The sequence below is a fragment of the Wyeomyia smithii genome, chromosome 2 (assembly GCF_029784165.1).
Source record: "Wyeomyia smithii strain HCP4-BCI-WySm-NY-G18 chromosome 2, ASM2978416v1, whole genome shotgun sequence".
NCBI classification, from domain to species: domain Eukaryota; kingdom Metazoa; phylum Arthropoda; class Insecta; order Diptera; family Culicidae; genus Wyeomyia; species Wyeomyia smithii.
The window spans coordinates 207,181,452-207,206,407 of record NC_073695.1 but is presented as its reverse complement, the minus strand read 5'-3'; the positions used below and the strand labels follow the sequence as shown (position 1 = coordinate 207,206,407).

The window sequence follows — 24,956 nt, the reverse complement described above, 5'->3', positions numbered from 1 at the left end:
AATTATGTACATTCAAAAACCCAACTAAGGGATTCAGGCAGCACGGTTAACTCCTGTAAGTAGGCGTTAGAATCGTCTACTCAAAGTTACTGAGCAAAAATACTGGACCTATTGTGTTTCTTGTAAAGAGTTTCGAGTTCAGTGAGATAAGTATAAAAAATTATCTCAGATTTCTGATATGTTCAAACCCGGGTTTAGGAGCTCTTTTCTTAAAACATTTAGAGGTAAGAAAATTTCAAATTGCGACTTAATGCTCCGCTGGAAGGTGACGAACAAAAACTCCGTCTTCCGATAGGGTCATCAGCAGATGTTGAGGGGCAGTCTTTCCATCTGTCATGTTTGGAACAGGACTAGCGGGGCCCATCGAGTCGGGGGGTCCGGGGCATTTGCCCCCGTTGACCCCACCGGGCCTGGATCTGTCAACGTCCAAACACATACCCAATAAAAAATAGTTTTGACTCTCTGCGTTACCGGCGCACCGACATTGTAGCAATAGGGGACACGGGACGTCTCCGGATGGAATTTCTCGGGATTCCCAAATTCCGGGAGCTTTTATTTCAAATATTGGGATCCAAGAAAATATTTTCTACAAAATTATCGGGAAATCGCTTGAAATTACAAACGATTACAAATACGACGATAAGAACATGCACAGGCAGTAAATGGTTTATGAAATGTCGAAATCGAAACATTGTTATTGATGCCAAATGTCTTGGAAATGCATAAAACGTAGAAATCTGCTGTCACCAGGCCCGGATTTGAGAGGGGGAGCAAATGGGGCAAATGCCCCTGGGCCTCCCGATTCGAGGGCCCCCCCGAGGCCTGAAGCGACCTTTTTTTTGCTCGTCACCCTCAAGAACGTTTTCTCTGAATGTTTTAAAAAAAGAGGGTCTCACAAACATATTTGCCCAGGGCTTCCCAGTGCCTTAATCCGGCTTTGGCTGTTACCTCAGTTTTTTTTTTAAATTTCGACTTTCTTAAACTAAGAAACCTTTTGAGTAGGGAGAGGCCCCCAAATTTTTTTTAATCATTTTTCTTCGAGAAAACACCCGATCTCTTAGCTTTTATGTTATTAAAATCGGACCATAAATCTATTTTTTTCATACTTTTATACATAGTATTAATTCTAAAAGTAAAATTATTATAAAATTTTGTAGAAACATAGTAGTAACGTAATTAGACCTTTTTTGGCATTAAGATCGGGGAAATCAGTTCAGTCTTCTGTGACAAATTTGATTGGAGAGCTTTACATACATTAAAACACTTATGCAAACATAAATGCTCGGATTGTCGGACTTAGTGGAGTGATTCATAACATTCAGTCCTTCAGACCTGACTCAAAATTTCGATAGTTATTGCAGTACCTTTCTAAAAGAATGGTCAAAAGCATGAAAACGGCATAAACGAGCTATATCGCGGTAGAGGCGGAAGAACAAAAACTAAAAACGCAGAAAGATACTATTGGGAGGCACAGTTGTCAATTTAAATTGCAGTGCGCTTGAATAGAATATTGTTTTGCCTAGTCGAGTGGCATAGCATCTCGATTCTACTGTTTGTCGGTTTGCTGATACGTTTGGGCTATGTCGATCGTACTTTGGACTGAGGTGCGCCAACCAGAATCGAAGTAGAAGTACACTTCGCATCTGCCTATCGATCGACTGGAGAAAAATAAGTGGAAATATTTCATTACATCTATCGTTCCCTTGTGATAGTGTGCTATCAAATGAGCAATGGAGATTAACGACGATAAGCAAGCTTCTTCTGACCCTCTGTCTCCTGATCCTCCATTTCACAAACCCGCTTCCTCCGGCTCACCCCTTCTTCACCCGTTTCCCCTTGTCCTAGGCTAACTTGGATCTAACGTCACGCTTTTCGGGCGAAGCGAAACTTTTTAAAGTTGGGCCAACCAAATTGCGGATTTTTGTTACCGATCTCAGGCAGGCTACCTGCTACCTCTGAGGTTTTTACTAGAGAGAATTATGTTTATATGTACCTTCACAAGACGTGACCGATCCGAGTCTGTTCGTCGAGTGCCTCTTAAAGGATGCTGTTAGCTGTTCTACGAACAGCAGCCTTCCTGAGGTAAAAATACTAGATTGCAAGCATTTGCGGTCAGTATCACTCGTAGAGGATAAGAAAATCTACACCCCGTCAGACTCGTATAGAGTCAAATTCGCCGGATCTGCGCTGTCCAGCCATGTCTCGATTCACCGGGTCCGGTTTTCAAGCGTTCCAACGCTGATGTTCTGTAGAAGTCTACGACTGATTCGAATCATTCTCTGTATCATTCGTGGTATGTTTATTTTATCTCATGACGGGGCTGACTCCTTAGGTGTAGCTGGCGAGACACCGCTTTTCATGAGCGGTTTGCGCCGCCCCTAGCCAAGCGGCAACAGGTGCTCAGGCAAGCGGCTCTCCAAAGAAAACAAGAACAAACAGAAAACAGAAATTTTCAATATTTTTACAATTCAACACATAATGGATAAAATAAAAGTCCGATTACACTGGTCAACACAAGTGTTGCCCCGAAGGTCAAACTAAGAAAAAATGAAAAATTATAGCTTTTCCTGTGAATTTTTTTCTTTCTAGGGCAACTATTATGAGCTTTAGAGCAGCATTTTTTTCGATTTTGTCAACCAGTGTTACAATCAAATTAAATGGGTACCAATAAAGCAACTAAACCTTCAATTTAAAACTAAGATTGTTGAAATCAGTGATGCCATCTCTGGCAAAACGAGTGAATTTGATAAAGTTTTCTGAACACGTTTCTTTTCATAACCTTCGAACTACATGTTCAATCATCATAAAATTCGTTATTCAGAGGTTTTAAAGACAGCCCGTTCATTTGATACCTATTTTGTTCAAATCGATTGTGTAGTTTCTGAGATAATGGAGTTTCATATCTTTCACATTTTGATACATAACAGACAAAGTTACAGTCCGATTATAATAAAATTCAATAGGGTTTTATCAGGCAACTGAACTTTTCTATTGCAACTTATTTTGTGAAAATCGGTCCATCTATCTCTGAGAAAAGTGGGTGAGTTCAAACAGTCTTAGAAACATGTTTCTTGTCATAGCCTGATTTCACATTATTATACATAACGGACAAAGTTAAAATCCAATAACAATAAAATTCAAAAGGGTCTTATGGGGCAACAAGACCTTTCATTCGACACTAATTTTGTGAAAATCGGTTCAGCCATCTCTGAGAAAAGTGAGTGAGTTTAAACAGTCTTTGAAACACGTTTCTTTGCAGAACTTTTGAACCACATGTCCGATCCTTATAAAATTATTTTACAAATGGTTCGAAAAACAAGCCCGTTCTATTGATACCAATTTTGTTCAAATCGGTTGTGTTCTTTCTTAGATAATAAAGTTTTGTGATTTTCACATTTTGATACATAACCTCGAAACTAACAATCCGATTACAATAAAATTCAGTAGGGTCTTATGGGGCAACTAGACCTTTCATTTGCAATTAGTTTCATGAAAATCGGTCCAGCCATCTCTGAGAAAATCGAGTGAGATTGGGAGACCGTTACATACATACACACATACACACACACATACACACACATACAGAAAAAGCTCAGATCGTCGAACTAAGTCGATTGATATAGAGATTCGACCCTTTGGAGCACTTTTATACCTTTGGTTTTTTCAGTGATTGCTATACTTTTCTAGGAGAAAGACAAAACGTATTTTTCGCTCTACCTTTTAAATTTTCACCTTCAAACTGTCTTTGAACGACTTTTAAAGCTTTTTGAGAGAACAAATTTGAATGCTGACATCGTAAATATCTCAATTCTACTCAAAGTTATTAATATTTTTAACAAAGTATATACGTATTTCATTTGTTTGTCATTTTTTTAGGGCAAACGTAAAAAATATCTCTTGGTCTCAATTTGCCTAGTTCAAGAGTCATACATTTTTGAGAGTAAAATACATCGAATAAAGTCGTTTTTTTATGGTCAATTTATGGTCATTTAAAATGACTGTTGGAATCTTTTAAAATCATTAGAACACAACATTTTTGGAAAATGTTGAAAATGGAAATTAAAAAAAATTGTTCTTCCATAAATATTTCGATTTTCATTTCTCCATCATGGAGTTTTTTTTAAATTGCGTAGAAACTTCAAGTTCATATAAAAAAACCAACTCTGGTTTCTATGTGAATTGTAATTTAGGATTTATTTCCATTTTTATTTCAGTCAAAAAAGTAGGTTTACAATTTTCCTACAATTATATACACCTAACAGCGGAAGCAATTACAATCTTTTAAAGAATTGAAATTTAATATATATGTAAAATAGTGTTGATATGTCACCGTTTGTGGCAGAACACACAATATAAATTCTGAATAGATATTAGGGTTTGCAATCCCGCGAACGATTTCCCGGGAATTACCTTTTCCCGGGATTCCCGGATCCCGGGAATAGAATTATTGATTCCCGGGATCCCGGGATTCCCGAGTTGCTCGAAAAATTTCGCAAGGTATAATATAGTTTCCCATTCAATGTTGCAAAAAACCTAAACATACTATTAAAATGCACAACTTACTTCGTCAAAGTGCAACTTAAAAGTAGGCATAATACGAAGCAAATTTCTGACGAAAATATTCGCTTGCCGTGTAACATCAAATCTTTTGCTTCAATAATTTGTCAAACATATTTGCTGTCTCATTCAGTAAATAAAAAATTAGACAAATATTTGCTTTGTCTCAAGTCGTTATTTGTTAGTTAGTTCACTTCTGAGCGAATATTTGCTTGATTTCAATGTTAATTGTTAAAATTTTTTGAAAACTTCAAGTTCATAAAAAAAATTGAAACCCGCAAATCAAGGCGACCAAAAATAAATAATTGCTTAAAACTCAGTCAGTGTCACATAAAAAACCAAGCCCGAAGAAATATTTTTCCCAAAAAAATTCAATATCGAATATAAAGGGTGTCCACTATGAAATTGCCACACACAAAATTGATTCGCAAAATTCGAGTCTTCATCCGATTGCCATCAAATTTTCAGGGATTGAAAAATAACTATTAAACTTCATTTTACCATTTTACTCGTATTTTTTTTAAAGTCCATACGCGAATGCCCGCACCTTGGCCTTAACCCCGGCCATAAGATTGTGCACAACCTGTGAATCAACCGTTTTTTGCATGTAAACCCATACTTTTTTCAGTTCCTCGACTGTCTTCACTACCTTAGGTTGTTTAAGAAGTTGCAATTTCATGGTGTGGCAATTTCATTGTGGACACCCTTTAGCAAATATTTGCTCCGTTTAATATTTGCCTAAAACTTAGCTTACTTTCCGACTAACTGAAAGTATTATACACTGCAGTTTCTAATGAAATGTAGCGAGAGCTGGAATCGGTGATTTGGAAGTGTTCTAGAAATCAAACACCAGCGGTGATTCAGCGAACTTGAGCAAAGTTTTAGAGAAGGGAATGACACTGCTTGGGTTTAACGGAAAATTGTCAGCGGGTCTGGAGCGATTGTTCGATGACATGAAAACCCTGAAATCTACTCTTCTGCAATTATTTGTAACAAAAATCGATCGTGAATTGCTTATGTGAACTTGAATAAGTTTTGTTTTTTTACATGCGAATTATCAATTAAACTGTAAACGATTTTTTGATACCTTTCAATTATGCACAATATTTGTAAACATTTTTCAACATTTTTACTAAGATTGTTTTTCTATTCCCGGTTCCCGGGAATTTCCGAAAAAAGAAGATTTTTCATTCCCGTTTCCCGGGAAGTCAATTCCCGGGAATATTGCAAACCCTAATAGATATGAGTAAATAAATAAATAAATCACAAAACATCCCCCCCTTTCCTATTATAAAACTAGCTCATGGGTCTAAAAAATCTCTCCATCTGTGAAAAATGCTCAGTTTGCTAAGCCAAATACGTGTGCAATGCTTCATTCAAATCGAAATTGGCGCAATTCTGCTCATGATAATTTAAATATGGCTTTCGAAATCTTCTGTCAACGTTATTTGGAGGCTCTTTAAATAATATATTAGTAAGACTATATCGAGGGTACATTCTATCCAAGTTTACAGGTACTACTAAATAATTAATGAATAAAATGTTAACTCATACTAATGCAAATCGTTTCCAATGATTACGGTTATTGATGAATAGCGATGCTTTTCAATCTAAATCTACTGTTTCGATCTGACACAACAAATGAAACATGAACCGAAACGTGACGGACAGCCGCTGCGGAAGTAACGAGCGTCTGTGGAAAACACTATGATCTAGAAAAGCATTCCGTTCGATCGAAATCAAAACAAACTGGTCACAACAGCGCGAACTACGTGCAACAGCAATTATGACTCTCATCAAAATAGTGCATCCGTGGACTAGAGAGGCGAGAGGGAAAAGTTACTGCTTTTTTACTATCATCTATACTACCATCTATCTCGACATCGTTTCATGTTTACTTTTGCATGCTGTTGTGTTGGGGTGGTGCTAATGGCTATTGGTTTTCGGCAATGACAAATAAAAACGCAAAATCAGAAAGCCTGTGACGTTATTCCATTTGAATAACTTGAGCAATCATATAATAGAAATGAACAGAACTGTAAAAGTATTTTGGTCTTTCGTGAAAGAACAATAAATGCTCTACTTCATATCGCTAACGCTCTAATAGATCTCGCACGTTTCATAAGTGTTCAGGAAAAAAAAACTTCGTTGCCTAACGTAGTCCAAACAAACCCGAGTTCAGGCGCTTCGGACAGTCGGTAATCAACACTTTCGAATCGAGCGGACGACAACAACGGTTGTTTACCATGGCAGCTCGTTTAGCCGAGGGGAAGTTCCACAACTTTTTGTTGTGGTGTGGTGCCGATGACGGTGATGACGACAGCGATAATGGCTGCTGATGATAATGCGCGGCGTGAGAAACATGCACTGATAATAGGGTAGTGTCCAATCCCACTCGTTCCGCCGGTGGCGACCGTCGAACGCAAACCAGGTTATGGGAGTATATAATAAGTGTGCATGTAAAAGTGTTCGTTCAGATGTACACTATCAAGTTGCTGTGAAAGTTAGTATGAATGTATCACAACGTTAATCAGTTATAACGAGTTCAAACGTGATTTCATTATACGCAGAATCATAAATATAAGTACAGACGTGGAAACCTGCTATGCTGTAAATTGGTAATAAACGCCTACCTGTCGGAAAACGTAATCCACATCGGTATCGTACAGGCTAATGTTGTCACCACCTTGGAGCAGTATCAGAGCGCGGCCGGAAAAGGTGCGCCCCTTGCGTAATTCCGCTATAACTTTTTCGCGATTCTCGCGAAACAACGTCATCGGAATGGCGTGAGTTTCTGGTCCCATCCGATAGCAGGCCATTGTTCGATTCGTCTGAAATAAAAGAGATCGTTTTTCGCTCGGTTAATCATTGGCAAGGGATAAACAGATTTTCCTTGACGCATACCGATACAGATATCAATTCCAGATATATTATGCGAAAAACCAGATGAAACGGTTATTCTAAATCACCACAAATATACAGCGCTTGGAATGCACTAGTGATAGCTTTAATGGAATATACAGACTGCGGAAACTCTTCCAGATGTGGACAATAAAATATCAATCGGGTGGCTCAAGGTTACAGTACAGTTCACTTGCCGATTGTGAATTCCAAGCGCTCAATTATCAGCTGATAACTGATGCCAGCTTTTACATTTCAAGATACAGGAATCATCAATCAAATTAGCTTAACTAACTGAAAAGTCGCCTGATATATGTAGACTTAGTCAAAAATTGTACTTTGTTCGTCTTTGCTCGTTTGGTACGAATCTTCATGGCAAGAAATGCCACTTGTATGATATAATATATTATAATGAAAAATATAATATTTGCAGGCTATATATCACTCATTTAAACAAATCATCCCAGCTTTGAAAGTATTATGGGCATACCTGATAATAATAATTGAACTCGTACTAATTCACTACATGCTCAAGCACAGAAAAAGTAAAGCAGAAACTAATGCAGAACTCTGAAATCAATAATGTTACGCATGCCAAACCACATCTAAAATAGATACGTGGGCGTTTTACCAGGCAGTTCTTGTTACAACAAAGTGGGGTTATGAAAAAAAGGTCTTCAAATATGAATGTTCAAAATCAGCACTTCGGGGCATTTGTGACGTATTGAATGTTTTCCGGATGAGGAAAAATATCAACCAGACCTATGACGAGTGTATAATTAATCCCAATCCATAACTCTAAATTATCGTTTCTGAAATGTTGAAAACACTCGATTGAGCTTTGATTGTTTCAATTAATTTTGATAATATTGGAAATTCGGAATTTTTCATGTGATTCTAAAATATTTAAACTGCATTGAGCATTAAAAATAAATCGCGAGTTAGTAAATAACAGAAGATAGATTCATTCCAAAGGTTTAAGACTAATGCAACCCCGAAAAGTTACATGATTTTTTCAGTTTCCCAGAGAAGAATTCTCCGGTCGCATTATCGAGAGCCTTAAAACAATGTGACACGCGTCCACCAACAAAGTCTACATTTATTCTTAAACTGCGCGAATTTTTTCATCTTTTTTCAAATGCTTGTTATTGACATTGGCAGTCTTTTAACGATCACTTTTTTATGCATAAAGTTTTATTTTGTCGAAAAAAATCTTAGCATAATTTCTAGCAGTCAAAGTTTTTCTCTTGCTTAAAGTTTTTGAGAACAACGTTCCGCATATTTTCATGAAAAGGATCTTTTGCCCAGGTAGGCAATAATCCTTAACCTCTCAATTCTTAAGGCAGTTTTTATGCAAAACAATAAATTTTATCGTTAAACTGAAATTCATCGACATTCTAGTCCAAATTGGTTCAACACCATTCGGTTGAGGTCAACGCTGACAGCAGGGCTGACTCGCTTCATTATGTCATGTAGAATTCAGTTCAAAACAAATCGGGCTTGTCGGAAATTATTCGAAATAAACATCCACTCTAGTCGTGGTGGGCCATGGTGCCTGCTCCTGGCGTTTTCCCAGAGCACACAGCATCTATTTTCTAAACATTTCCCACCGAGTTTTCCTACGCGGCAACGGTTTTGAAGAGAAGTGGATTGTAAACAGACAAATTCTAGACATTTTCGAGCGAACCACTAAACGCTCTTGGATATTCATCTTACACAAAGCGCGCGCCGGAGACGACTTTCGTCTCATGTCAAGCAACGAGTGAGTAGCCAGCGGCGATACAAACCGTCCGAATCTAGAAATCTGAAAATAGTTTTTCTATGGCTAGTACGAGGCTAGGAACAAGTATCTAAGCGAATCGCGGACGACGTGCCGTTTGACTGACGTCGCTTCCCCAGGCAGCCAAGTTTAACAAATATTCACTTATTCAGTGCTCTTACAGACAATATTTATGCCGTTAAAAATAGTATCGACGGTTTTCGCATGAGATTCTGCTGGTTTCATGTTCGGTCATAGAATAGCGGTTCGCACCGGTTTTTTTGATGGTTGCGATTGTCGTGCTTTACACAACGATCCACTCGAAATGATGGTGCATCAATCATGCCGAGTTTCGCTGTCTACAGCGGAAATGGCTTTCGGACTAACAAATGTTCGCCACGGGATTGTTGTTGCCGTGTTTTACGACTGCATCCTTGGTTTATTGATGTTTTATGTTGTCTTCCACGGTTTGCAAAACTATGAGAGAGAAAAAACATTTCCATTGATTTGAATGTGTTGATCCTAAAGAGCAAACTGGAGCTAGATGCGATTTTTCAAAATACCAACTGATTAGAATTTTATTGTTGATATGTTAAAACTTGGGCACAATAATGTGTACCAATTTACTAGCACTATTTGCCAAATATTATCAGTATTGTCAAGTAGTTGATTTATATAACTAGACGCGAATTCCAAGATAGTGCCTCGTGTATTTTGAACACCGGGCTTAGCTGCTAAAAATGAAACAAAAACGCAGGAAGCTGCAGAATCGGTAAGACAAACAGCAGTTGAAATTAAGCGAAATCTGTTTTTAGATGCGACTTACGCAAATGCTTCGAAATAGGCAACCGACAGTGTACTAAATGTTTACCTAATATTTGTACGAACCGTTGCACAACAAGGTAACGCAAATATTTACGCATCCTAAGCTGCTACCAGCAGCGGTGCTGTGCGGATGAGTAACGCGCTGAAACGCAAGCTAAGCATTTTTTTGCTTTCCGGATTGATCATCACTAAAGTTCGCCTAAATTGGTATCGTAACATAACAAATACCTGTAACAGTGGCAAGTTTCCGTAATAATAAATATCTTTCCGAATTCGAGGTTACCTCCAAAGATAACAGAACGCGATCATACTTTTGGCAGCGTTTTACTATCAATTGAGTAATGTATTTCAATCTTAGCTATGGAAACAACCAGCACTAGAATTTTTTTCAATGTCTAGAGCTCTTCTTGTCGCGTGCAAAAGCAATTAGAATTTCAAATTGTTCAAACGAATCGAACCGCGGGAACGAATCTGTTTTTGGGACTGACCGCTGCCATTTTCTATCCGGAAATAGAACCAGAATGAAGAAAATATCAGCGTTCGCTTTCGGAGAATAGAAATCAGTTTATTTTAATTGAATCACTCCGTTTCCAAAATTAATTTTTCGATCAGACAGGCTTTTAGAAAACACATTTCGAAGTGATATCCAAGATTTACATTTTTTTTTTCATAAGTTGAGCTCATTTAGGAGAGTAAGTGACTGATGGAGTCGCAAAGAAGTCCTTTTCGCACAAGAAAAACGAGGAAAGTTTGGTTATAGACAATTTCGATAAACGATGAATTTTGATTTTGCTTTCTTGCTAATAACCCCTTCAAAAATGGTGAAACGATGGTCCCCCGGCGACGAAATAAGAACTACGATTGAAAACTCGGGACATGGAACTGCAAATTGCTCTACTTTCCGGGCTTGACAGGATAATCTACAATGAACTATATCCAAGCAACTTCCAGGTCGTAGTGTCATAAGAGCTTTGTTAGACAGGGCAGAAGGTATGGAAAACTGGGCACCAGACGGCTGATTCCTACCAGAGTTGGCAATGATAACGAGTTTTTCTATGACGTCATCAACGTTCGCACCTACCGCAGTGCGAATATAAATTCGGACTACTACCGTGCTGGATCGAAACCCGTACAGTATCGAAATCCGTACACCTTGATGTTTTTCTTCAGTTTTTAGCATTATAAAAATTAAAATTCATATGATAGTTACATGTACATGTCCGTTGAGCTGTTGGCCTTCTGTTAAATTACACTATGCGCCAGTAGGCCATGAAATAAAAATATTAAAAATGAAAAATCAATCGTGTATCGGCGTCAGTTGTCATTTCGTTGTATCGTTAGAGAATTTACTAAGGAAACGTTCTTCAGATAAAAACGATTTTCGAGTGGGATATAAGTGTTTCACTCTGTGAATCTTTTTGAAATTGATGGAAAAGGTAAGTCTTTGTCATTTTCGAGCTGTATATTGTTTGGTTAATAGTGTAAATTGTATTTATTCAACAAAAACTGTGCCGTACGGATTTTGATTCTCGGTAATTGCTTGAATCGAAATCCGTACAGCGTGTGTATCATGCATATATTGTTGAACTTTCTTCTTGTTTTCAGCATATAATGGAAGAAAACAAGTATAAATATACGGCAAACAATTCCGAAGGAGCTGTGACTTAGGTGCGCAAGGAAAAGTCGTACCGGGAAGCTTCGAGAGGTTCCGGCGCTCCGGTTATTACGAAACGCTACGAAAATTGCTCTATTTCAGCAGATATAAAAAAATAGAAAACCGTGTTGAACTTTAGGAACCAATTGATCCTAAAAATATATTTATTTGTAAATTTGAAGATAAATTATAAATAAAAGATGTTCATTTTTGTACTTCTATATCTATACAGATTTTGATCTATTGTTGTGTGGACTTTAATCCAGTTTAATCGCGTGTGTGCGGATTTCGATTCAAAAGTGTACGGATTTTGATTCAGACAAAAAACTGTGTAAGGAATTTTGATTCAAAACATGTTCTATTTTAACACTATTTGTTCGAGTTTCGAATTGATTTTAATCATTTTGCTTGAAAATAGTGATAAAATATATGTAGACCTATAAGTAAACATGTCAGTTTAAAGCAATATGTGATTTCTTGATTTTATATTGATCGTCGAAGATTATCATGTGCTTAGGTGTACGGATTTCGATCCAGCACGGTACCCAGTGTTTGTATGCATGCGCTCAAATCTCTCGACGGTGTGTAATACCCGTCGAAGTCGAACGTAGTGACCAAATACCGAGCAACTGCGGGACGCCAGGGTTGCGCCGGAATACTCTAGAAGATGGCTGGAGAAGCATTTTATCCGCCATAGGTAGCACTGTCGTAGTGCTTCTAGGGACAAGGGCTCCGGATCATAGAAACGACGGTGAATGCAAATAATTAGTCAAGGAGAAGAACGCTACACCGAACGAGAACGAACGTGGAACGATACCGACGAGCCTGGCAGAGCCAAAACTCAGTTCTCCAAAAGAAAAAGCGCCAAGAAGAGGACCGAGATTGCGTAGCGATGGTAGAGCTGTACCAAGCTAGCGACGCTCGGTAACTGAGCGCGAGTACGGTATGGTAATTGATCTTGGTGGTCTCCTTGAGGTGGAGGAGGAAATTGACGACTGAAAAACAACAAAGCTGCGGGAGTGGACCACCTTCCCCGCGTGCTGTTGCAATACGATGGAAAAACAATGGCTAGAGCCGTGCAAAGGGTCATTGCCAAGATTTGGGAGAAAGAACGAGTACCGGAGGAGTTTATGGAAGGTATTATGTGTCTCACCTATGGAAAGGGTGACAAGCTGGAATGCTGCAATTACCGGGTAATCAGTCTGCTGAGCGCCGCCTGCAAGGTACTCTCCCAAATACTATGCTATCGACTGTTACCATCTGTGAAGCAGTTCGTGGAGCACTACCAGATACTACCGCCGCGGATCAGATATTCGCGGTTCGGTAGGTTATGCAGAAATGCTGTAAATACATCGTGCCTACACATTATCTATTCATAGATTTTTAATCGTCATACGACACAATCGATCGGACCAGCTATGACAAATTATGCACGACTACGGATTTCCAAACAATCTTACGCTATTGGTCAAAGCGACGATGCACAGTGCGTTGAGTGTACGGTATGACGGGACAAAAATCAAAACTACTTGATTTTGTTGACTAATCACATTGATGTAATAGGGAAAGTTGCTCATCAACTTTAGAGCTACTATTTGCATGAAAGTCTTATAAGATTCGCTGAATCGCAAAAGTGTCCCAAAAGCCAATTTTCCAATCTAATACTAAAAACCATTCATTATTCTGTAAAAGTTGCCCATAGTAATGAAAACTGCGGTTTATACATAGTATTTAATTTTACATAATTTCTTAAGTGACTCAAATGCAATTATAACAAAAATAAAAATAAAATTGAAATTTTTTTCTTTGTTATGTATATTTATTTTATTACCAGAAAATACATGTACATACTCAGATGTATCTCCTGACAGAGACAAGATCACACATCACAGTCTGTTGAATGCCTTTGTTCACAACTTAGGCATTTTCAACTGTCAAAACATCATCTAGAAATACGTCAATAACGATTAAATAGGCAAGTTTAGGCAGCTGAAACCACTAATACGATGAGTGGCGAGAAAATCAGAGAGGTATTTTGATATATATTTTTGTAATGTCAGATTGAACTTTGAACGCCTTTTTCTTAAACATAAAATACACCTTTCGATCACACATTTGTATTCGTACGTAGGACAATAAATCTGAAAGCTATACCTTTAAACGTCTTTCACTTACTCACTGTTTCAGTTCCCAGTTTTGTTAGCACAATTAAAATACCCACGAACTGAGGAAACACAAGGGTAACAGAATTTTTTTTTCTTGAAAAATCATTGCGCGCATGTTGCGTTAAAACTATTTGGCATTATAAGCTTGTTACGGGTGTATTAGTGGTCCCACGAGGCTACTTATACACATGCAGTATATTTCAAAGATGTATGATAAGCACTGCCTACTTCATATAGAGAAATATAAAAGTTGATTTTAAATTTTGTCTACGGGACGCTGCACTGTGCGATGTGTCGAGTTATGTGTGTACTTCAAGTTAAAGGCAAGGTCTCTCGTGCCTACTATTTAATATTGCTCTGGAAGGTTTGATTAGAAAAGCGAGGTTTAATGTCGGTTCAACTGTTTGGCTTCGCCGATGATATCGTCATTGTGGTTCGGACTTTTGTGAAGATGATGGATACGTACATCGGATTGAAGGGCTATCGTAGCTAAATGAACTGGACTGGTTATTAACGTATCGAAGACGAAGTACATGAAAGAAAGAGATTCAAGAGCGATAATGGTAACCTCCCACCTCGAGTTCCAGTTGGTGGTGATGAAATCGAGGTGGGGAATTCGAGGGAATCGAGGGAATCGCGCAAACTTTGGTCTCCGAAGAAGGCACCAATCTAAAAGAATACGCCATCGCACCAAGTTGATCATCTGCAGGACACTGATGAGACCGGTAGTTCTCTACGGTCCATCTTCTGTGGATGGAACGTAGAGTGGGCTGGGCATGTAGTACGAATGTTAGCTGACAGCCCGGCAAAGATGGTTCTTGAAACCAATCCGTCAGGGACGAGTCCGAGGAGTGCACAGCTGACAAGGTAAATCGATAAGATGGAAGACGATCTACGGACCCTACGCCAAGTACATAGATTTTAGCCACTGCGACCATTGCACAGTGGTCCAGAAACTAATATTTTAGAGCAATATTTTAGAGGTACACAATTAACCCTTTAGTGCCCAGTGCCGCCTTTAGACGGTCTTCAGTTACGCCTTTAAATAGCTTCAATCAATACCTAAAAAATGTTTATAAAGATTCATAGTGATTTTTTCGAAATTCGTCTGAAAATTAACTTGGGCACTAGAGGGTTAAATTTACTCAAATATGAAAAATAACATAATTATTTCTCCTAAAAAGCCCTAAAAGTCGTTCAAAGACAGTTTCGAGAAGAAAACTAAAAATAAATAAGAGCGAAGAATGTGTGTTTTTTTATCTAAATCGGCTATTCTCAAAATTAGAAAAAAAACTGTTTTTTACAAAGTTACTTGAAATTAACTTTGTTACAACATTGTAGAACAATTTTTTTCTTCTATCTATAAATATAAAAAATTAGATACTTGATTTCATCAAAATTTTGGGTCACCCTAATTTTTGATAATTTTTCAATAAGCACTTTATAATATGTAACAACTTTGTAGAACAAAATTTTTCTCTAAAATAATGCTATAGAGCTCTAATTTCCCCCTAAATTTAATTTCTGGACCATTGTGCATTGTTTTGATCTTTTGTGCTTAAATTTGTACATGCTCATTTACGCACTTGCAATGAGAGCGTTTCCATGCTAAATAAGAATTCGCAAAAAATTATTGGACCATTTTTTGGATGAAGCTTTGCACACGTATTTTACGTAGAACTCTGAGTATTTTCGTTTGTTTTTTTTTTATTAAAGACATCATTTTAATTCTAATGATTCTTAAAGATTTAAATAGACATTCAAAATCAAAAAGCTGTTATGTATCTAAATCTCCTAGACTCTTTTCTTTCTAACCTTCTCGATTACTACTTCTGATTATTTCGAATTTAGGTTTATTAAATCGTAAAATAAACACTAAATTTAAAAATTCATACAGAAAAGATACGAAATTTTTCTTGAAATTTTTTTATGGAAACTCTTAAACATTCGATGTTCAGGATGGAGAATGTAAGTCAAATTTTTATTTAAAAGTTAAATTGAAAAAATATATTCAATTCAAACTTTCAAAAAAATAATCAAATTCCAATCATGCAATATGATTTGGAGAATATTTTAAAATCATTGAGCTGTTGGTAATGCTTCCTTTTGTGAGAAAACGATTGATATAAAAAAAGGACAAAAATTGCCGATTTTTCTGTGTTTTCCTTCACACGCAGTGACGAAACTACCCATATAGCATCAATCATAGTAACCCAGCAGAAAAAAAGCTCTATTAGTCGAACTCTGAAGGTACAAGCACAACGGATTTGACAGTTAGCTTTTCGTCAAATTAACGTCAACGCAACGCAAACGTATCCATTGTGCTTAAGCCTTAACCCTGATGGCAAAACAATAAAACTATTCCGTTCAGAAGTGTGCGCGTTTAAAGAGTTTCCCGCGTCGAAAACAGGCATCGTGCGGCACTTTGTGGACTTCGGATACGCCCGTTCCGGCAACTACAACATCTTATTATTATTATTTATTTTATTATTATTATTATCACTATTATTAGGCACTATTATTATTATTATTATCTTGGCATTATTGAACAACAGTCAGAACATCGAAAGAAAGCTCGGTTCCGGACGGCCGATGACCCTGAACGACAAGAAGCTCTAAAGGATGCTAGAGAGGAAGACCGAGGAAAAAGCGGCTACATCGCTGCGTACGATTGGCCGGGAGGTCGGTGCAACCGGTCAAACAGCAAAAAAGTGTCAAACGATGACATACATGTCAGGAAGCGGCAGTCCCATCCACTGGTCTCGGAGCTGCAGGCAATGACGTAAAGGCAGCGGCTGAATAAGGTAATCAAGTCGATTTTCCTGACAAATCGTGACGTGGCGGTGGTGATGGACGACGAGACCAATCTCATCCTGGATGGCAACGACTGGCGGGGCACTTCGTATAGCTGTGAGCCACAGCAACTTCCGACAGGTACTTCGTACTATGAATTTCTAAGTCCCGGCCAGTCCAGAGCGAAAGAAGAGTTGGCGCGGTAACCATATCTTGGCGGTAGAGGAAATGCTTCGCCAACGCGAGCGTCTGTCCACCAAGATGGTGCGGCTCAAAACAGCGTCTGATCTTCATGTTAGGAGCGGCTGATCAACGTCCTGGTGTCAGCGTGGGACTCTAATCAGAGCTGACACGATGGCCCTCCGGCGAGACAGGGGGTTGGGGAAGGTCCAACAAGCCGCCCCGAAAAACACCAAATGTTGCAAATATCGAAGAAGTTAATACGGATCGGAACAATCGGCACAGACCTAGGCGACGAAATAAGGACTATGATTGGAAACTCGGTACATGGAACTGCAGATCGTTGGGCTTTCACGGCTGCGACAGGATCATATATGATGAACTAAATCCACGCAACTTCGAAATCGTAGCACTGCAGGAACTTTGCTGGTCGGGACAGAAGGTATGGAAAAGCGGACATCGAGAGGCTACCTTTTATCAGAGCTGTGGCACTACCAACGAGCTTGGAACGGGCTTTATAGTGCTGGGTAGGATGCGCCAACGCGTGATCGGGTGGCAGCCGATCAGTGCGAGGATGTGTAAGTTGAGAATTAAGGGCCGGTTCTTCAACTACAGCATCATCAACGTGCATTGCCCACACGAAGGAAGAGCCGACGATGAGAAAGAAGCGTTTTATGCGCAGCTGGAGCAGGTGTATGATAGCTGTCCGCAACGGGACGTTAAGATTGTCATCGGTGATATGAACGCTCAGATAGGACGGGAGGCAATGTACAGACCGGTGATAGGGCCGAATAGCCTGCACGCCGCATCAAATGATAACGGCCAACGATGTGTGAACTTTGCAGCCTCCCGCGGTATGGTAGTCAGAAGTACCTTCTTCCCCCGCAAAGACATCCACAAAGCCACCTGGAGATCACCTGACTTACAAGTGGAGAACCAAATCGACCACGTTCTAATCGATGGTAAATTTTTCGCTGACGTCATCAACGTTCGCACCTACCGCAGTGCGAATATAGATTCGGACCATTACCTTGTTGCAGTATGCATGCGCTCAAAACTTTCGACGGTGCGAAACACGCGTCAAAGTCGCCCACCGCGACCAAACATCGGGCAACTACGGGACGCCGAGGTTGCACGGGAGTACGCGCAGCAGCTGGAAGCAGCATTACCAACGGAAGAGCAACTGGGCGCAGCTACTCTTGAAGATGGCTGGAGGGACATTCGATCAGCCATAGGTATACTGCTGTAGCGGCGCTTGGTACTATGGCTCCGAACAGGAGAAACGACTGGTTTGACGACGAGTGCAAACAGTTAGTGGAAGAGAAGATTGCAGCACGAGCGAGAATGCTGCAACACCAAACGAGGGCGAACGTGGAGCGCTACCGACGCGCACGGGATAGGCAAAACTCGGTCTTACGGAAGAAGAAGCGCCAGGAGGAAGATCGAGATCGCGAGGCGATGGAGGCACTGTACCGTGCGAATGACACACGAAAGTTCTACGAGAAGCTGAACTGTTCCCGCAAAGGCTATGTGCCACAAGCCGACATGTGCAGGGACCTGGGCGGCAACCTTCTCACGAACAAGTGTGAGGTGATTGACAGGTGGAAGCAGTAATACGATGAGCACCTTAATGGCGATGTAGCAGAGGACGACGACGGAGTGGTAGTAGATCTCGGTGTACGCGCAGATGACGACATAATCTCAGCCCCTGTCCTCCAGGAGGTTAGAGAGGAGATCGGCCGACTGAAAAACAATAAAGCCGCTGGAGCTGACCAACTCCCCAGCGAGCTGTTAAAACACGGTGGTGAATCACTGGCTAAGGCGCTACACTGGGTAATTGCCAAGATTTGGGAGGAGGAGGTAGTACCGGAGGAGTGGATGGAGGGTACAGTGTGCCCCATCTACAAAAAAGGCGACAAGTTGGATAGCTGCAACTACCGCGCAATAACGTTGCTGAACGCCGCCTACAAGGTACTCTCTCAAATTCTGTGCCGTCGACTATCACCGTTTGCAAGGGAATTCGTGGGGCAATACCAAGCGGGATTTATGGGTGCCCGCGCCACCATGGACCAAATATTCGCGGTACGGCAGGTCCTACAGAAGTGCTGTGAGTATAACGTGCCCACACATCACTTGTTCATCGATTTTAAATCGGCATACGACACTCTCGTTCGAGACCAGCTATGGCAGATTATGCACGATTACGGCTTTCCGGATAAACTGACACGGTTGGTCAAGTCGACGATGGATCGGGTGATGTGCGTAGTTCGAGTTTCGGGGACACTCTCGAGTCCCTTCGAATCTCGAAGAGGGTTACGGCAAGGTGATGGATTATCGTGCTTGCTATTCAACATCGCTTTGGAAGGTGTGATACGTAGGGCTGGTATCGACACGAGTGGCACGATTTTTAGAAGGTCTGTTCAGCTCTTTGGCTTCGCCGATGACATTGATATTGTAGCACGAACCCTTGAAAAAATGACGGAGACGTTCATCAGACTGAAGGCTGAAGCCAGACGAATTGGACTGGCCATAAACGCATCGAAGACCAAGTACATGAGAGGAAGAGGTTCCAGAGAAGACAGTGTCAACCTCCCGCCACGAATTCATATTAGCGGTGATGAAATCAAGGTGGTAGACGAGTTTGTGTACCTGGGCTCACTGGTGACTGCTGACAACGACACCAGCAGAGAAATTCGCCGACGCCTTATGGCAGGAAATCGTGCCTACTTTGGACTCCGGAGGACACTCCGCTCGAATAAAATCCGCCGCCGCACGAAGTTAACCATCTACAAAACACTGATCAGACCGGTAGTCCTCTACGGCCACGAAACTTGGACTATGCTCGTGGAGGACCAACGCGCCCTTGGGGTTTTCGAACGAAAGGTGCTGGGAGAACCACTCATCGTTCAAACGGCGATAATCGGGAGACTACGGTGGGCTGGGCATGTCGTTAGGATGTCGGACGACAACCCGGTGAAAATGGTTCTAGATAACAACCCGACTGGAACAAGGCGACGGGGCGCGCAGCGAGCAAGGTGGCTCGATCAAGTGGAAGACGACCTGCGGGGCCTCCGCAGACGACATGGCTGGCGAGCTGCAGCCATGGACCGAGTTGAATGGAGCCGACTTCTTCGAACAGCAAGGGACACTTCGGCCTGGAGCTGACTGGTAAGCTGGTAAGTAAGTCTGGCCGGATCTAACATTGGCCACTACTCGAAGCGATTGTTAGAGGAGATGAAGCGACTAAATATGGATGTGGTACCCGAGTCGGTGAACCCGTTCAACGTTCCCCAGCTGCATCCCATCGAGAGTTTCTGGGCAAACCTGAAGCGTAAGATCTACTCCAACAATTTTGTCGCAAAAACTGAGAGATTGATAAATAAAACGAAGGAAGAACTCAAAAACATGCCTACACACATGTTTCCGTCCACCATGGCGAATGTTCCGGGTAACTGCCGGAATGCCGCTCGAAAGGGTGTAGAAAATATCAACTCTTTTTTTTAATTGAAATTTACTGTTTATTATTGTCTGAAATTTGTTTTTATCACGGTGTATATCTTCTGTGAAGCATTACTGGTTTCCTATAATTCATTCTCAGACAGTTTACTGTACAACCAAAGTTGTCTGAGCTACAATGCTTTAGAAAACTTCTGTTCAAAGTTTTACGCCCTTTCAGAAAATTACTCTTGATTGACTCTTGATTCTTGAAGAATTGTCTATCGGGATAGATATCAATCAATAATTGCATAATATTAGAATAACAAAAACAATTGCAATTGAACTTCGGTAAAGCTCCCTTTTCTATGTCTGAAAATAATTTTTGAAATCATAAAATGCGGATTCCACGCTACCCTTCCATTCGACCCGAGACGAGCGTTTTCTTCATTCGACGCAAAAATCGATGCCAAACGGTATAATTTCTTCCACACACCTTCCGCGGCAAGGACACACCGAACCGATTTGCACTGCTCTCGGAAAGAGAAAAGTGGCGAACGTGACGAATCAAACGAACGAAAGCTAGAGCGGTGTGGCGGGTGAATCGCAAATCAACGAACACAAAAAGTCCAATGAATAATCCCATTTGCGGAATGCATTAAAATTCCTAATCTTCTCGATGCCGAAGCCCCCAAGCCCCAATATAGCGCACACATTGTACGCTACCGTCATTGCCAGGCAGATTTGGATGAGTGCGGCAGACATGTGATTAGCATAAAATTGAAAACAGTAGTGTGTCTAGCGGAACCCAAATAAAAACAGGCATAATAAAGCCAATTCCGCACCCGAGACTCTCACGTATGTTTTCACCGGAGTAACCCTTAAATGGTCGGTCTTGGGAATGTAACTCATCACACTTTCAACAAGGTGTTGTTTATGTCAGCCGTAAATGAAGGTTTCTACTTTTTGGTGATTTACAATTTGCGCACATCGTTAAAAATGGGTGGCGTGAAAGAGATGAACGGCTAATTGTTGGCACTCGGCAAATTAATCAGTTTTACATATTCAAATTCGAACGGTTGTTCTGTGTATGGTTTGCATTCATGGCAGGGTTCAGGCTGTTTACAGACGAAATCGTACCGTAAGCATAAAATTTCCGACTTTCTGGCAAAATTTGACTGATGCTACTCGTGAGGTGGTTAGCATTGTAAAACAGGTGGTACCATGCTCAAAATTCGAAGGTTACCCTCCAACCATTATAGAGAGATATTTTTATTGTTTGTTTACCTAACGGTCAGCGATATGCTCGAGGAAAATGTTGTTCACCTTCAGTGAATAATTTTTGGCGTTAAATTAAATTGAATTTGCCAACACTTTACTCGCCGAACAAAATTGCATTACGTCAGAACTCAAGTATGTTTTGTATAACCATATCGAAGGAAACGATCGTAAAAAAGTCATATTCCTGTATGATTCAAGCACTCAACCAAACACGTCACTGCTGGTTTCTGTCGTCACAGTCTCGTGAGGATGCTCTTATTGTTATTGTTGTCGTTCGTTGCTGCTGCGGATGATGATAATAACTTATCTTGACGAAAGCTGGAAAACGCAAGCGGGATAGGTACCATCCAACGGTTTATAATAAGAGCATCTAATTACTAATTCTGTTACTGTAGCAATTACGTCGACTGTACGCAAGAGTGAAGGTGGAATAAAAACACTGCAAGATTTGTGAGTTGTTTGATTCCACTGAACGAGGTGCCAGCTAGAATTATTCCTTCGGAAGGCAACCCTCGTGCGGAACGAAAGTTGAGCGAACCGGAAACAGATCGCAATCATGAATAACCATCGTATCCATCTTTGGTTCAGTCACTGCAACCGGTGTACAGTTACGCTCTGGTCTTTTTGAATCAACATGAATATAAGCCTGATATAGAAAGTCACTGATTTGTAACTTTGTAAATTCTATGAATGAGGAAAATACCATCTAAGACAAATATTTTCCTACTTCAAACGAGAAATCCGTAAGCCATGTGGAAACAACTAGAAATTGAGTTTAACGACGCTACTAAATTCTACATTGTACGGATGGATGATTTGGAATTGTGCTTTTGATGCGATACGTGCCTTTTAGGTGGTTGGCAACGGTAATGTTTTGAGAAATTAGTTTTTTCACCCTTTAGATAATGCTAGCGGTAACCTAACGCAGTTTCTCGCTCGTAAAAACCTTTTGGAAAAGATTCCACAAAATCACCCAAACGATCACGTTTTTATGCCAGGTTTTATATTTCCTCTCGCTCAGACTGTGCCTAGCAATTCTAAGTGTATTGCTATGTAGATGAACCGAATTGGGAACGAAAATGTGCCGGCTGTCGACAAAAATAGCCCTCCAACTATGTATACATGTACAAAGTTGTAAACCAACAACGTCTGACCGAATGGCTTCTCGGTTTTTCAGAAGCCACCACCTGCCGTTGCATGTTTTGGTTTGCTACCCGTGTCTTATGGGCAGCCGAAATGTTTATTGACCTTTGCTATAATTTTTGTTTTGCACTGATCCGCTGGCTGCTTTGGAGCTTTGATTATTATCAAATCACCGTTTTGTGACTAAATATAGAAAGACGATCAATCAACCCTTAAGTATCTTTTTGAGCGACGGAAAAACTTGTTGGCGATGTCAGTAGTACAACTTGTCACAATGCATCATTTGATAGATCGATATAAGTTTAATTAATACAATACAACTAAAGAGCGATTTTTTTCAATAGTTCGAAAGCTGCATAAATCACGTTGAGTTGTCGGCACAAAAAAGGACTGCTAACGAATATATCTTTTCTCAGCATCAACTTGAAGTTATTTGAATGCACTTTATAGAAATTGAGCGTGTAAGCAAGGATGCGATTTTTTGGCAAGCACGTTATTATGTTCAATAGTCGACAGTTTTTGGCATCAACCTGAAACTAAAAACTTTAATGTGGGCTGCGAAACTATGCCAAAGTAATTTCATGCGCATTTTTACACAATTTATCAGAAGAGTTGAAGCTTTTGTTTTCATCAGTTTCCTGCAGGATTGTTAAGTTTACTAGCATTTTTTCTGAATATCGCAAAAATTTCAAATTCGAATAAAAAACATTTCTCATTACTATTTTAGGTCCAAGACTCTTTTATTTCTTTTCTGCATTTTAGTACCATGCGTCTTCACTGTTTTATTAACATTTTATTCTATTATTATTATATTATGAAAATGGATTTATACATGCAAATTTGATGAAAATATGAAGTGCAGTTTCATTCGGAAAATTAATAACAAATAATAAAATAATTCCAATGTTGACGACTGTCCCCGTGAAGGAAGACCAAAAACCTTCGAAGAAACTGAATTGGAGGAATTCATTCCAAACGTAGGGACAGATTGCTTCGGTGTTATGAGTTACCGCGAAGCCATTTCCAAGTGATTGCATGTTTTATTACCTTTATTATAAAATCGGTCGAAAAACGCAAACTACATCCGAGGCCATTCGACTCAGCTCGACGAATCGGATGATGTCTGAACGTGTGTATGTATGTTTTCTGCATGTATGTGAACAGAACGCAATATCTGATTTTGATGTTTAAATTAAAGCTGCTGCGCTACACCAGAATGCAACCGAGCGGTTTTTAGATTAGTGGTTTAGATTTTGTGATATTAATAAAAGAGTATTTTTATATAAGATATTCAACTTTAAACGCAAGATACTCACGACTACTCACCAGTTACTTAGAGTAACTAATATGATTCGTACTAATAAATCTGAAGGTTATTCCACTTGAGCTGCTCTTCTAGACATAGAAAAAGCATTCGACAGTGTTTGCCATAAAGGTTTGATAGCTAAAATGTCCAATTTCCGTTTTCCTCTTTCCATCACAAAAATGATACAAAGTTACTTGACAGACCGCACTCTCCAGGTTAACTATTTGAATAGTAAATCTGATAGATAGCTAGTGTACCTGAAGGAAGTATCTTGGGCCCAGTCTTATATAATATTTTTACTTCTGATCTTCCTGATTTACCACCAGGATGTAAGAAATCTCTGTTTTGTGACTATACAAGCATTTCCGTAAAAGGAAAAAGCCACCGTGTCATATGCAGCAGGCTGCAAAAAGGTCTAGATATATTTTCTTCGTATTTGCAGAAATGGAAGATTTCTCCTAATGCATCAAAAACACAATTAATTATTTATCCTCATAAACCAAGACTTTCTTTTCTCAAACCCATCAATAATCATGTTGTTAAGATGAACGGCTTAAATTGGTTTGACCAAGTTAAATATTTAGGGCTAATTTATGATAAAAATCTTACCTCAAAGGAGCACATTGAGTATATCCAAACAAAGTGCAATAAATATATAAAATGTTTGTATCCTTTCATCAACAGAAATTCTAGACATTGTCTAATGAATAAACTGTTAACGGTTGGTTATAATTCCGGCTGAGCAGTCTTGAATAAGTACAACGAGCTGGTTTTTTACTGTCCGACGTTTCGTCACTGATCAGTGACATCTTCAGGAGAAACTGTTGGTGTTTATTAGCGATTAGTGTCTGTTTTAATTCTTAAATTTGTTAACAATTGGTAAGAGTTTAGCTAGTTGTCTGTGCCTTACATAATTCTTGTTCGTTCCTTGTCTGGATGCTTTTTGACGATAAGCTC

The 24,956-nt window shown here is 39.8% G+C and overlaps 1 protein-coding gene across 7 annotated transcripts in view; it reads right to left on the bottom strand.

Annotated features, from left to right (window-relative positions):
• LOC129725819 (xaa-Pro dipeptidase) overlaps window positions 1-24,956 on the bottom strand; it is a 207,087-nt gene that overhangs the window by 55,719 nt on the left and 126,412 nt on the right. For 5 of the 7 annotated variants that reach the window (XM_055682077.1, XM_055682075.1, XM_055682081.1 and 2 more), the window contains one exon: window positions 7,191-7,388. The exons of 1 other annotated variant lie outside the window; for it this stretch is intronic. In XM_055682077.1, the coding sequence (XP_055538052.1) occupies window positions 7,191-7,376 (186 nt within the window). In that variant the 5' untranslated portion in view covers window positions 7,377-7,388. Of the gene's footprint in view, window positions 1-7,190; window positions 7,389-7,461; window positions 8,044-24,956 lie in introns of those variants that run through there. One more of the 7 variants, XM_055682079.1, reaches the window with a different exon arrangement.